This window comes from Schistocerca americana, chromosome 8 (genome assembly GCF_021461395.2).
Source record: "Schistocerca americana isolate TAMUIC-IGC-003095 chromosome 8, iqSchAmer2.1, whole genome shotgun sequence".
Classification (NCBI taxonomy): Eukaryota; Metazoa; Arthropoda; class Insecta; order Orthoptera; family Acrididae; genus Schistocerca; species Schistocerca americana.
In genome coordinates, this window is record NC_060126.1 from 481308429 (window position 1) to 481323261 (window position 14833).

General features: G+C 41.2%; 1 protein-coding gene across 1 annotated transcript in view; it reads left to right on the forward strand.

Moving 5' to 3' along the window:
* LOC124545930 (fasciclin-3) overlaps window positions 1-14833 on the forward strand; it is a 241508-nt gene that overhangs the window by 196167 nt on the left and 30508 nt on the right. The window contains exon 10 of the mRNA XM_047124890.1: window positions 13687-13723. Coding sequence (XP_046980846.1) covers window positions 13687-13723 — 37 coding nt within the window. The remainder of the gene's footprint in view (window positions 1-13686; window positions 13724-14833) is intronic.

Here is a 14833-nt window from a genome sequence, read left to right on the forward strand (position 1 = left end):
CAATGCATTGGATAGATATGTACCTAAAAAAGGAGGGTTCATTATGGAATTGATCCTCAATTCCTTCTAAAGAAACAGCAAGTACAGCATAATAGGTTCTCTCACAAAAACTAATGAAATTCCGGTCTTAAGTAAAGAGCAGCACCAAAGTTAGTGTCAAGACATTCATGAATGTGATTGGTAATGACAATGAGGAAGATAGAGAAGTACAGCTCTAGTTTAATTCTCATATCATTGCAACAATGAGTGATACAGAAAGTGTCAATGGTGTTGAGAAACAAGTAAAATCATTAAAATTAAAAAAGGCTCCAGGACCAATAGAAATCCTGCCACATTCTATAAATAATTTAAAGATAGATTAGCTCCCCTTTTAATCATAATTTGCCCTAGACTCCTTGACCCAAAAACTTGCCCAGTGATTGGAAGCACAAGTCACACATGTCTACAACAAAGATCACAGAAGTGATCTACAAAACTATTGCTCTATCTCATTGATGTCTATCTCTTGTATGACCTAGAACATATTTTAAGCTTAAATATAATCAGGTACTTTGAAAGGAATACCCTACTCCATGCCAACAAGCATGGATTCAGAGACTATTGATCATGCAAAACCCAGCTTACACTTTTCTCACAGGATGCCCTGAATACCATGGATCAAGGCAATGAAGAGGATGCAGTATTTCTAGATTTCAATGAAGCATTTGACTTGGAACCACTCCAGAGATCATTAACAAAAGTGCGATTGTATGGTATATCAAACAGAATTTGATTGGACTCAGAATTTCTTTGTAGAGTGGATGTGAAGCCCTTATTTCAATAGTGGTACAACTCCAGATTTTACAAAAATAGAGGTAACCAAAATGGAGTTAACCACACTTTCATGTTCTTACGAGTCCCTTGTAACTTATTTTAGAAGTGAGATGCCTTCAAGTTCATTTGTCTGCCAACAGAATGCACCACAATGCACACAAGTCAGTGAGACTATGCAGGACATTATTTTAGTAGTGATTCAGATTCATGTTCTTCATAATGTTCTGATGAGGTAAATGTGACAGCATTAATATTACACGTAGAAAGAAATGGTAATCCCTTCTAATGAGCAATGGACTTCAGTATTTCAGGTATTTCAATTACAGAATTGTCATCATTTATGTTTAACTTCAGACGTTGAAATGACTTAAATTGTAGGTCTACCACTATTGAAATAAGGCCTTCATGTTGCATGTTATCTCAGATGGAGAGTCATCAACAGCAGTAGGGGCAACTTTAGATGTGCCCCAGAGAAATGTGTTGATACCTTTGTTGTTCATATTGTTTGTTAATGACCTTACAGGCAATATTACCAGTGATCTCAGATTTTTGCAGATGATGTCATTATCCATAATGAAATATTATCTGAAAAATTCTGCGCAAATATTCAGTTATATCTTGATAAGATTTAAAAGTGAGTTGGTAACTTGCTTTAAATGTTCAGGAAAGTAAAAGTTTGGACATCACAGTTTGAAACAGTTGATTCCTATGAATACTTGAGTTTAAGAATTTGTGAAGATATGGAACAGAATGATCACATAAGTAAAGCAGATGGCAGGCTTTGATTCATGATGAGGATACTGTGAAAATAACAGTCAGTCTACAAAGGAGGCTTGGGACTAAGAGGGACACTGAACGTATACAAAGAAACGCAAATCAAATTGCCATAATTCTTTTCTCATGGGAAATTGTCAAGGAAAAGTTGAAAAACCTGAATTGGCAGACGTTTGAAGATAGACACCAACTTTCCGCAAAAGCCTGCTACAATATTAATTCTTCATGCCCTATATATAACAGACAAATTACAGCACTAAAGGAGGCATTTAAGCAGTCTTTCTTCCCATATGCCATATCCTAACATTTGGTATTTTCACTCTGCAGCGGAGTGTGCGCTGATATGAAACTTCCTGGCAGATTAAAACTGTGTGCCCGACCGAGACTCGAACTCGGGACCTTTGCCTTTCGCGGGCAAGTGCTTGCCTTTCGCGGGCAAGTGCTCTACCATCTGAGCTACCGAAGCACGACTCACGCCCGGTCCTCACAGCTTTACTTCTGCCAGTATCTAGTCTCCTACCTTCCAAACTTTACAGAAGCTCTCCTGCGAACCTTGCAGAACTAGCACTCCTGAAAGAAAGGATATTGCAGAGACATGGCTTAGCCACAGCCTGGGGGATTTTCAGGAGTGCTAGTTCTGCAAGGTTCGCAGGAGAGCTTCTGTAATGTTTGGAAGGTAGGAGACGAGATACTGGCAGAAGTAAAGCTGTGAGGAACGGGCGTGAGTCGTGCTTCGGTAGCTCAGATGGTAGAGCACTTGCCCGCGAAAGGCAAAGGTTCCGAGTTCGAGTCTCGGTCGGGCACACAGTTTTAATCTGCCAGGAAGTTTCATGTGGTATCATGTTAAGAAGTACCATCTGCCATATTCTTCACAGTTGTTTGCAGAATACGTCTGTAGATATAGATTCAGTAGGAAAAGAGTATCATTACATTGACTGTTTAACAGTGCCTTAACCATCACTTTCAGTTGCGATACCATATATACAATTAAAAATGATGTGAGATCTGAGTGTCTCCTGGCGTATAGAACTTTCAAATGACTTCTGGGAATTCAACCAGGTAACACTTTCAGCAACTGCTGATATATCGGCGGGAGAACATCCTACCACTTTCAAGGCAAATTGCAATGGACAGGCGACGTGCATGCACATTTAAAACCTCGGTTCTCGGACTGATGCAGGAAAGATAACACACACACTAAACACTAGTGTCACCAAAGATGACCAAAGTCAGAGATATCAATAGACTACAAACTCGCAGGTGAGGCAGCATTGACTCTATCCCTCTGTTTTTTGACAAGGGAGAGAGCTGGATTCCAAACAGAGTCCAAACAAAAACCTCCATCTCTGTTAACAAGGTTACTCACTAATTTAATCTCAACTGCCTCCTTAATAACACCGTCCCAATAGCTGGATGTGCTTGCCAATATCTCGGTGTTATTATATAACATGGGGTGACCAGTATCCAACCAATGTTCGGCAATAGCAGATCTACATACTTGCTGTAATCGTGTGTGCCATTTATGCTCAGTACATTGGTCCTCCACGGTCCTGATAGTTTGACCAATATATGCCATGCTGCAGCTACAAGGAATGCGATATAAACCCACCTTACGCAGATCAAGATCATCCTTAACAGAACTCAAAAGCACTCTAATTTTAGGTGGAGGTTGGAAAACACATTTCACATTGTATTTCCATAAAATACTACTGATCTTGTTGGAAGTGCTTCCTATGTAAGGCAAAAAGCCGGTGGAGCTAGGTGTCGACTCAGAATTATTATCAATCACCCGATGTGTAGTTGGTTGATAGCGCAACGCACGTTCAGTCTGTCTATCACTATAACAATTTTGACGAAACTTAACTTCAAGATGGGATAGCTCAGCTGGCAAAGTCTCAGCATCGAAAACGACATGTGCCCCGTGTACCAAGGTACGAAGTACCCCTTCACGCTGAGCCGGATGGTGACAACTATTAGCCTGCAAGTACAAGTTGGTGTGAGTACGTTTCCTGTAGACTGCATGTCCCAATGATCCATCATTCTTCCTCCTAACCAACATGTCAAGAAAGGGTAGGCAACCATCCTCTTCCACCTCCATTGTAAAACGAATGTTCAGGTGGATCGAGTTCAGATGTTCTAGAAAGGCATTCTAATTCTCCCTACCATGAGGCCAAACAACTAAGGTATCGTCAACATATCTAAAGAAACAGGTGGGTTTCAGAGGCGCAGACTCCAATGCATGTTCCTCGAAGTCTTCCATAAACAAATTTGTGATGACAGGAGACAATGGACTACCCATTGCAACTCCATCTGTCTGCTCGTAATACTGGTCATTGAATAAAAAGTAAGTGGACGTCAACACATGCCAAAAGAGATTAGTTAATTGGTTCAAATGGATCTGAGCACTATGGGACTTAACTTCTGAGGTCATCAGTCCCCTAGAACTTAGAACTACTTAAACCTAACTAACCTAAGGACATCACACACATCCATGCCCGAGGCAGGATTCGAACCTGTGACCATAGCGGTCACGCAGTTCCGGACTGTAATGCCTAGAACCGCTCAGCCACCCCAGCCAGGATTAGTTAATTAAGCACCAAACCTAGCCTCAATTAACACAATGAATCAGATAGAGGAACACAAGTAATGGGAGAGACCACATCAAAACCCACTAAAGTATCAGAGTCATTCAACCACAGTCCCTCCAAATGACTTAAAAAATCAGCTGAGTTCTTGATATGATGTTCACACTGACCCACTTGTGCACACAATAGAGAAACAGAGACGCAAGATGCTCGGCTACATGATATGTCGGAGTACTGATATTACTCACTGTTGTTGTTGTTGTTGTTGTTGTTGTTGTGGTCTTCAGTCCTGAGACTGGTTTGATGCAGCTCTCCATGCTACTCTATCCCGTGCAAGCTTCTTCATCTCACAGTACCTACTGCAACCTACATCCTTCTGAATCTGCTTAGTGTATTCATCTCTTGGTCTCCCCCTATGATTTTTACCCTCCACGCTGCCCTCCAATACTAAATTGGTGATCCCTTGATGCCTCAGAACATGTCCTACCAACCGATCCCTTCTTCTGGTCAAGTTGTGCCACAAACTTCTCTTCTCCCCAATCCTATTCAATACTTCCTCATTAGTTATGTGATCTACCCATCTAATCTTCAGCATTCTTCTGTAGCACCACATTTCAAAAGCTTCTATTCTCTTCTTGTCCAAACTATTTACCGTCCATGTTTCACTTCCATACATGGCTACACTCCATACAAATACTTTCAGAAATAACTTCCTGACACTTAAATCTATACTCGATGTTAACAAATTTCTCTTCTTCAGAAACGCTTTCCTTGCCATTGCCAGTCTACATTTTATATCCTCTCTACTTTGTCCATCATCAGTTATTTTGCTCCCCAAATAGCAAAACTCCTTTACTACTTTAAGTGTCTCATTTCCTAGTCTAATACCCTCAGCATCACCCGACTTAACTCGACTACATTCCATTATCCTCGTTTTGCTTTTGTTGATGTTCATCTTATATCCTCCCTTCAAGACACCATCCATTCCGTTCAACTGCTCTTCCAAGTCCTTTGCTGTCTCTGACAGAATTACAATGTCATCGGCGAACCTCAAAGTTTTTATTTCTTCTCCATGGATTTTAATACCTACTCCAAATTTTTCTTTTGTTTCCTTTACTGCTTGCTCAATATACAGATTGAATAACATCGGGGAGAGGCTACAACCCTGTCTCACTCCCTTCCCAACCACTGCTTCCCTTTCATGTCCCTCAACTCTTATAACTGCCATCTGGTTTCTGTACAAGTTGTAAATAGCCTTTCACTCCCTGTATTTTACCCCTGCCACCTTTAGAATTTGAAAGAGAGTGTTCCAGTCAACATGGTCAAAAGCTTTCTCTAAGTCTACAAATGCTAGAAACGTAGGTTTGCCTTTCCTTAATCTTTCTTCTAAGATAAGTCGTAAGGTCAGTATTGCCTCACGTGTTCCAGTATTTCTACGGAATCCAAACTGATCTTCCCCGAGGTCAGCTTCTAATAGTTTTTCCATTCGTCTGTAAAGAATTCGTGTTAGTACTTTGCAGCTGTGGCTTATTAAACTGATTGTTCGGTAATTTTCACATCTGTCAACACCTGCTTTCTTTGGGATTGGAATTATTATATTCTTCTTGAAGTCTGAGGGTATTTCACCTGTTTCATACATCTTGCTCACCAGATGGTAGAGTTTTGTCAGGACTGGCTCTCCCAAGGCCGTCAGTAGTTTTAATGGAATGTTGTCTACTCCCGGGGCCTTGTTTCGACTCAGGTCCTTTAGTGCTCTGTCAAACTCTTCACGCAGTATCGTATCTCCCATTTCATCTTCATCTACATCCTCTTCCATTTCCATAATATTGTCCTCCAGTACATCGCCCTTGGATAGACCGTCCATATACTCCTTCCACTTTTCTGCTTTCCCTTCTTTGCTTAGAACTGGGTTTCCATCTGAGCTCTTGATGTTCATACATGTGGTTCTCTTATCTCGAAAGGTCTCTTTAATTTTCCTGTAGGCAGTATCTATCTTACCCCTAGTGAGATAAGCCTCTACATCCTTACATTTGTCCTCTAGCCATCCCTGCTTAGCCATTTTGCACTTCCTGTCGATATCATTTTTGAGACGTTTGTATTCCTTTTTGCCTGCTTCATTTACTGCATTTTTATATTTTCTCCTTTCATCAATTAAATTCAATATTTCTTCTGTTACCCAAGGATTTCTACTAACCCTCTTCTTTTTACCTACTTGATCGTCTACTGCCTTCACTACTTCATCCCTCAGAGCTACCCATTCTTCTTCTACTGTATTTCTTTCCCCCATTCCTTTCAATTGTTCCCTTATGCTCTCCCTGAAACTCTGTACAACCTCTGGTTCTTTCAGTTTATCCAGGTCCCATCTCCTTAAATTCCCACCTTTTTGCAGTTTTTTCAGTTTTAATCTACAGGTCATAACCAATAGATTGTGGTCAGAGGCCACATCTGCCCCTAGAAATGTCTAACAATTTAAAACCTGGTTCCTAAATCTCTGTCTTACCATTATATAATCTATCTGATACCTTTTAGTATCTCCAGGGTTCTTCCATGTATACAACCTTCTATCATGATTCTTAAACCAAGTGTTAGCTATGATTAAGTTGTGCTCTGTGCAAAATTCTATCAGGCGGCTTCCTCTTTCATTTCTTAGCCCCAATCCATATTCACCTACTACGTTTCCTTCTCTCCCTTTTCCTACACTCGAATTCCAGTCACCCATGACTATTAAATTTTCGTCTCCCTTCACTATCTGAATAATTTCTTTTATTTCATCATACATTTCTTCAATTTCTTCGTCATCTGCAGAGCTAGTTGGCATATAAACTTGTACTACTGTAGTAGGTGTGGGCTTCGTATCTATCTTGGCTACAATAATGCGTTCACTATGCTGTTTGTAGTAGTTTACCCGAATTCCTATTTTCCTATTCAATTTTAAACCTACTCCTGCATTACCCCTATTTGACTTTGTGTTTATAACCCTGTAGTCACCTGACCAGAAGTCTTGTTCCTCCTGCCACCGAACTTCACTAATTCCCACTATATCTAACTTTAACCAGTCCATTTCCCTTTTTAAATTTTCTAACCTACCTGCCCGATTAAGGGATCTGACATTCCACGCTCCGATCCGTAGAACACCAGTTTTCTTTCTCCTGATAACGACATCCTCTTGAGTAGTCCCCGCCCGGAGATCCGAATGGGGGACTATTTCACCTCCGGAATATTTTACCCAAGAGGACGACATCATCATTTAATCATACAGTAAAGCTACATGCCCTCGGGAAAAATTACGGGCGTAGTTTCCCCTTGCTTTCAGCCGTTCGCAGTACCAGCACAGCAAGGCCGTTTTGGTTATTGTTACAAGGCCAGATCAGTCAATCATCCAGACTGTTGCCCGTGCAACTACTGAAAAGGCTGCTGCCCCTCTTCAGGAACCACACGTTTGTATGGCCTCTAAACAGGTACCCCTCCGTTGTGGTTGTACCTACGGTACGGCCATCTGTATCGCTGAGGCACGCAAGCCTCCCCACCAACGGCAAGGTCCATGGTTCACTATAGGACGAAAAGGAACCCCTTCCTTGTGAACCTTCGGAAGGCCATATAACCTAGGGGGAACAGCACTGTAGGTGTTAAGACTCTTGATAGTGTCCTGCGACAAACCACTTTTCTTCAGGAGGCTGTTTGTCTTTCTATCAACACTTTTTGTGGGGTCAGCATCGATTCTGCGATACACTGAATCAGATAGTAAACATTGCATCTTTTGTACATAATCCTGTTTATTTAAAACAATGGTGGCATTGCCCTTGTCCACAGGTAAAATAACAATATCAGGATCAACTCTGAGAGAGCGTAAAGCAGCCCTCTATTCTGCTGTTACGTTACTCTTGGGTAGACGAGCCCTAGTCCACACGTGGTAGTCTCTCTCCTAACCTCCTCTGCAGTGTCAGGAGGTAATTTGCAAACTGCCTGTTCAATTGAACTAATAAAATCAACCACTGGCAAACTCTTCGAGTGGGTGCAAAATTTAAACCCTTCCCAAGTACGGATAAGGTTGCGTCGTCAAAAGATTTCCCTGTGAGATTTATCACAGAACGTCGAGATATAACATCAGACTCTGGGCGATGAAAACATTCAAAGTTTGCCAAATGCTGGGCAGTAATGGGAGTGCTTGGACGGTGCCTCTGTTGCTTGGAAAGGGTTTAAATTTTGCACCCAATCTGAGGAGTTTGCCGGCAGTTGATTTTATTAGTAAACTACCTCCTGATGCTGCAGAGGAGGTTAGGAGGGAGGCATTCTGTGTGTTGACTAGGGCTCGTCCAAGAGTAATGTAACAGCAGAAGAGAGGGCTGCTGTACGCTCTCTCAGAGTTGATCCTGATATTGATATTTTACCTGCAGGCAAGGGCAATGCCACCATTGTTTTAAATAAACAGGATTATGTACAAAAGATGCAAAGCTTACTATCTGATTCAGCATATCGCAGAATCGATGCTGACCCCACAAAAAGTGTTGATAGAAAGACCAACAGCCTCCTGAAGAAAAGTGCTTTGTCGAAGGACACTATCAAGAGTCTTAACACATATAGTGCTGTTCCCCCTAGGTCATATGGCCTTCCGAAGGTTCACAAGGAAGGGGCTCCTTTCCGTCTTGTAGTGAGTAACATCGGTGCTCTGACATATTGTGTAGCCAAGCATTTTGCTTCTCTGTTGTGTCCACAAGTAGGTCGGTGTGAACATCATATCAGGAACTCAGCTGATTTTTTACGTCGTTTGGGTGGACTGCGGTTGAATGACTCTGATATTTTAGTGAATTTCGATGTGGTCTCTCTCTTCACTTGTGTTCCTCTGTCTGATTCGTTTCAGTTAATTGAGGCTAGGTGTGGTGCTGAATTAACTAATCTCTTTCGGCATGTGTTGACATCCACGTACGTTTTATTCAATGACCACTATTACAAGCAGACAGATGGAGTTGCGATGGGTAGTCGGATGTCTCCTGTGATGACTACAAATTTGTTTGTGGAAGACTTTGAGAAATGTGCATTGGAGTTGGTGCCTCTGAAACCCTCCTGTTTCTTTAGATATTTTGATGATACCTTAGTTGTTTGGCCTCATGGTAGGGAGAATTTGAATGCCTTTCTAGAACATCTGAACTTGATCCACCCGAACATTCGTTTTATGATGGAGGTGGAAGAGGATGGTTGCCTTCCCTTTCTTGACATGTTGGTTAGGAGGAAGGACGATGGATCATTGGAACATGCAGTCTACAGGAAATTCACTCATACCAACTTATACTTACAGGCTAATAGTTATCACCATCCGGCTCAGCTTGAAGGGGTACTTCGTACCTTGGTACACATGGCACATATCGTTTCCGATGCTGAGATTTTGCCAGCTGAGCTATCCCATCTTGAAGTTACGTTTTGTCAAAATGGTTATAGCGATAGACAGACTGAACGTGCGTTGCGCTATCGACTTACTGTACATCGGGTGATTGATGATAATTCTGAGTCGACACCTAAGTCTACTGCCTTTTTGCCTTACATAGGAAGCACTTCCAACAAGATCAGTCGTGAAACTTCCTGGCAGATTAAAACTGTGTGCCTGACCGAGACTCGAACTCGGGACCTTTGCCTTTCACGGGCAAGTGCTCTACCATCTGAGCTACCGAAGCATGACTCACTCCCGGTCCTCACAGCTTTACTTCTGCCAGTATCTCGTCTCCTACCTTCCAAACATTACAGAAGCTCTCCTGCGAACCTTGCAGAACTAGCACTCCTGAAAGAAAGGATATTACAGAGACATGGCTTAGCCACAGCCTGGGGGATGTTTCCAGAATGAGATTTTCACTCTACAGCAGAGTGTGCGTTGATATGAAACTTCCTGGCAGATTAAAACTGTGCACCCGACCGAGACTCGAACTCGGGACCTTTGCCTTTACGGCAAGTGCTCTACCATCTGAGCTACTGAAGCATGACTCACGCCCGGTCCTCACAGCTTTACTTCTGCCAGTATCTCGTCTCCTACCTTCGAGTCTCGGTCGGGCACACAGTTCTAATCTGCCAGGAAGTTTCATATCAGCGCACACTCCACTGCAGAGTGAAAATCCCATTCTGGAAACATCCCCCAGGCTGTGGCTAAGCCATGTCTCTGCAATATCCTTTCTTTCAGTGGTGCTAGTTCTGCAAGGTTCGCAGGAGAGCTTCTGTAAAGTTTGGAAGGTAGGAGACTAGATACTGGCAGAAGTAAAGCTGTGAGAACCGGGCGTGAGCCGTGCTTCGGTAGCTCAGATGGTAGAGCACTTGCCCGCGAAAGGCAAAGGTCCCGTGTTCAAGTCTCGGTAGGGCACACAGTTTTAATCTGCCAGGAAGTTTCATATCAGCGCACACTCCGCTGCAGAGTGAAAATCTCATTCAAGATCAGTCGTATTTTACAGAAATATTATGTGAAATGTGTTTTCCAACCTCCATCTAAAATTAGAGTGCTTTTGAGTTCTGTTAAGGATGATATTGGTCTGCGTAAGGTGGGTGTATATCGCATTCCTTGTAGCTGCAGCATGGCATATATTGGTCAAACTATCAGGACCGTAGAGGACCGATGTACTGAGCATAAATGGCACACACGATTACAGCAGGCAAGTAGATCTGTTATTGCCGAACATTGGTTGGATACTGGTCACCCCATGTTATATAATAACACCGAGATATTGGCATGCACGTCCAACTATTCGGACAGTGTTATTAAGGAGGCAGTTGAAATTACATTAGTGAGCAACCTCATTAACAGCGATGGAGGCTATTGTTTAGACTCTGTTTGGAATCCGGCTCTCTCCCTTGTCAAAAAACAGAGGGGCAGAGTCAATGCTACCTCACCTGCGAGTCCATAGTCTATCGATATCTCTGACTTTGGTCATCTTTGGTGACACAAGTGTTCAGTGTGTGTGTTATCTTTCCTGCATCAGTCCTATAACAGAAGTTTCAAATGTGCATGTACGTCACCTGTCCGTTGCAGTTTGCCTTGAAAATGGCGGGGTGTTCTCCCGTCGAAATATCGGCGGTCACGCTGAAAGTGTTACCTGGCTGAATTCCCGGAAGTTATTTGAAAATTAAAAACTATTTTAGAGGCATCCATAACTGTTAATAAAATCATACCTAGTAGAGAGCAAGCTGATGGTAATATTAAGGCACAATTATATAAAATAACATGTTGTTGGAAGTGACAAACAGTTTCCCAATAAATGATTGATTAAGCACGAACTACCAAGGGCCTATTTTTCTTATTCTTGCTGATGATATACAATGATGAGCCAAAACTCTATGACCACCTGCTTGATAACATTTTGAGCCATCTTTGGAATGCAATGCAGCAGCAATTGTGTGTGTCATGGATTTGACAAGTTCTTGGAATGTTTCTTGAGGTATAGCCAGATGTCTAGGCACAGGTCACACAGTTCCTATAAATTGCAGGCTTATGGTTTGTAGCAGCAGGGTTGATACCCAGTAGCATTCCAAAAGTGTTCCATCGTGCTCTGATCAAGCTAATTTTGTGCTCAAGACATCAATGTGAGTTCACTATCAAACTCCTTGAAACCCTCTACCAGATCATGGCCATGGGACATGAACAGTTATGTGTCTGCTATCATCATCAGAGAAAGACATCAAGAATGAAGAAATTCAGGTGGTCCAGAGACAAATTCACATAGTCTGCAGCCTATTATGACAGGTGCTCAGGTGGATGTCCCCCAGAATCTCTGGCACAGTGCATGTCTTGAGCACATCTGAATGACTAAATTTTGAGACACAACCATACTGCATATCAAGATATAACCATCGACCAGATGCAACAAAAATCATGACTCAATCGACCAGGTGACACATTTAAAGTATGGTCCGAGCAGCCATTCACCTGAATGATGGTGTATTAGGGTGTGACCTTCAATCTATCTGGTATGACATGAAACTTGATTTATCCAATCAAATGACACATTTCCATTGATCAACAGTTCAGTCTTGATGATCTTGTACCCAATGTAATTGTAACTGACAATGCTGTTGGGTCAGCATGGGAAAATGTCTACTTAATTGTGTGCTTCAAAACACCTGAGCCTACACCAGCCATAGATTGCCACATAGCCTGCTTTAGAGTAGACAAATCTCCAACTTAACACTTTCTGTGATGATGCTCGGATGACTGCCGCCTTGTTGTGTACTTGTGGTTTCACTGTCCCTCAAACACTTCCTGCAGTTGCTCACAATAGCACTTCACAAACAACTGACCAACTTATCACTTCCAGGCACCAGACCTAATAACCTACCCTTAGTCAAAGTTGCTGACATCAGTGGAGTTCCGCATTTGCTGGCTGTATCATTGCTAGAATGATTTCTCATTCACCTGTGCTCTACTTACATACTTTCCATACTGTGTCACATGCTCTCAACACCACCAGATGACATTCAAATTCATGTAGGCAGTGGTCATAATGTTTTGGGTTACCAATGTGTATTGCACAATATATATGTGGATTTGTAGTTCCTTAAAACGATTTCTGCGTGTGGTTATAAGGTGGACTCTGCCAGTGATTCTTACAATTTGTTCCTGTCCATATAGCAGTTTGCTAGTCAGTGGCTGATTTCCCCAATAGAAGAGAGAGAGAGAGAGAGAGAGAGAGAGAGAGAGAGAGAGAGAACTGCTGGCAAAAAGGTGGGAGCATTTCCAGACATCATATTTGTGTCAAGTTACAGCTGCAGATAGAATGTCCTGATAACTAGTTTACTAAATAAGGCAATAGTAAGCAAAAGATAACTGTGCTGAGGTACCTACTCAACAGGAACATGATGCAATGGTGTTCCTCACAGAGTACAACCAGTCTCCTCCACCGAAAAATAAGCATAGTATCATTAGTGATTATGTGGTGTTATCCCAGAAACAGATACAGCTTGGGAAACACATGAATCTTCCTGTTTTTGTACATATTGGATTATTCTAAAAATATTATGAAAAGGAAAGTTACTACTCACCTTATAGTGGAGATGCTGAGTCGCAGATAGGCACAACAAAAAGACTGTCACATATAAAGCTTCCGGCGAGTAAGGCCTTACTGGTTGAAAGCTTTATTTGTGACAATCTTTTAGTTGTGCCTTTCTGCAACTCACCATCTCTGCTATATGGTGAGAAGTAACTTTCCTTTTCTTAATATCCATCCTGGATTTACCACTGGATTATTCTACATAACTGAGCACTTATCATCATAATGCAAAAGAGGGTGCCAGAGGGAAGATTGAAATGTATGGAATCTGATAGCTCATAACAAAGTATGTTAGCAAAGGAAACTGATGTCATATAAGTATATTTAAAACTTGAATCAAATAGGGCAGGATAAGAAAATGTAGCATTAATGACAAGGGAAATTGGTGTTGTTAATATTGTATATGGTACCAAGTTTATATTTGCAAAATTTCTGAAAAGGTTTAATGGTAAGAATAATTCTTAGCTTATTTGTTTTTTCTGACACTTCTGTTCCAGGTGGAGTATCCTCATCGCGAAATGACATTCGAGAGTCGTAAGTAGTTCAAATCGTAATTCTACTTAGCATAAAGTAATAAGTCAGAATATATAATCTAGCAAATATACATTTTAAATTCATTATTTAACTACTTCCAGAAATACTAATGTTGATTTCGTACTGAGAGATCATATATCATCAGTCCCATACAAAGTGAAAGAATAAATATTGAATGAATCACACTGGAAATAATCATAACTCTTTAGAGTTCACTGTTTCTCACTGAAAATCCCAATGGGATTTGAAAATCATATAAATGTCCTACTAGTTATTAATTCAATTTGTAACATTTTGTGCAGAGGGTGAAGTGCAAGAACGATCACAACATTGCAGAAATAGCAAGAAGTGATACCAGCAAACAGGAGTGTAGAGGAGGAGCATCAAGACAGTTTGAGAATCCAGTTAGATGCATTAGAATAAGGCATATGGTAACACATTAAAAGATGAAAACCATTGTAGCTGCATTATGTGGAAGTTTGGAGACAAAATAATGTTATGATGGGGAAAAAGAGTAAGCAAAATTGGAAAGACTCAAGATCAGGAAGAATGTTGTGACTGTGTGATAAATGGAAATTAAAAAAAAAAATAATTTAATAGATGAGAGGCAACATGAGATTAAGACTGCTGATTTTAGATTTCAGTTCAATTAAAGATACTATCAAGACTTTGAAGAATGTCAAAATGTAATTTATGTCTTCAGAGATTACACAGTTAGTGTTTAGGTGACATGTCTTGTGATCTTTAAGTAATGTAAGATCTTCACAATCACAGAGATGAGAAAGACTTTTAATTATCATTTCATGTAGAAATTAAGTCAGTAATTCCAACATATACACATCTCATGTCTTTTGATCCACTCATCAACTCAGTGAACATAGACTCTACTGAGTGACGGACGTGGAACTTTACTGTCTTTTGTGTTTCTCAAATATTACCACTCCTTGACCACTGCCATATTAATTTAATTCTCATGGTCATCAGTCTTCCCGATTGGTTTGATGTGCTTCACCACAGTTTCCTCTGTTATGCCAACCTCTTCAGCTCCGAGCAGCACCTACTCACAATGCCTTTGTTTGTGTTGTACGTATTCTAATCTCCATCATCGCT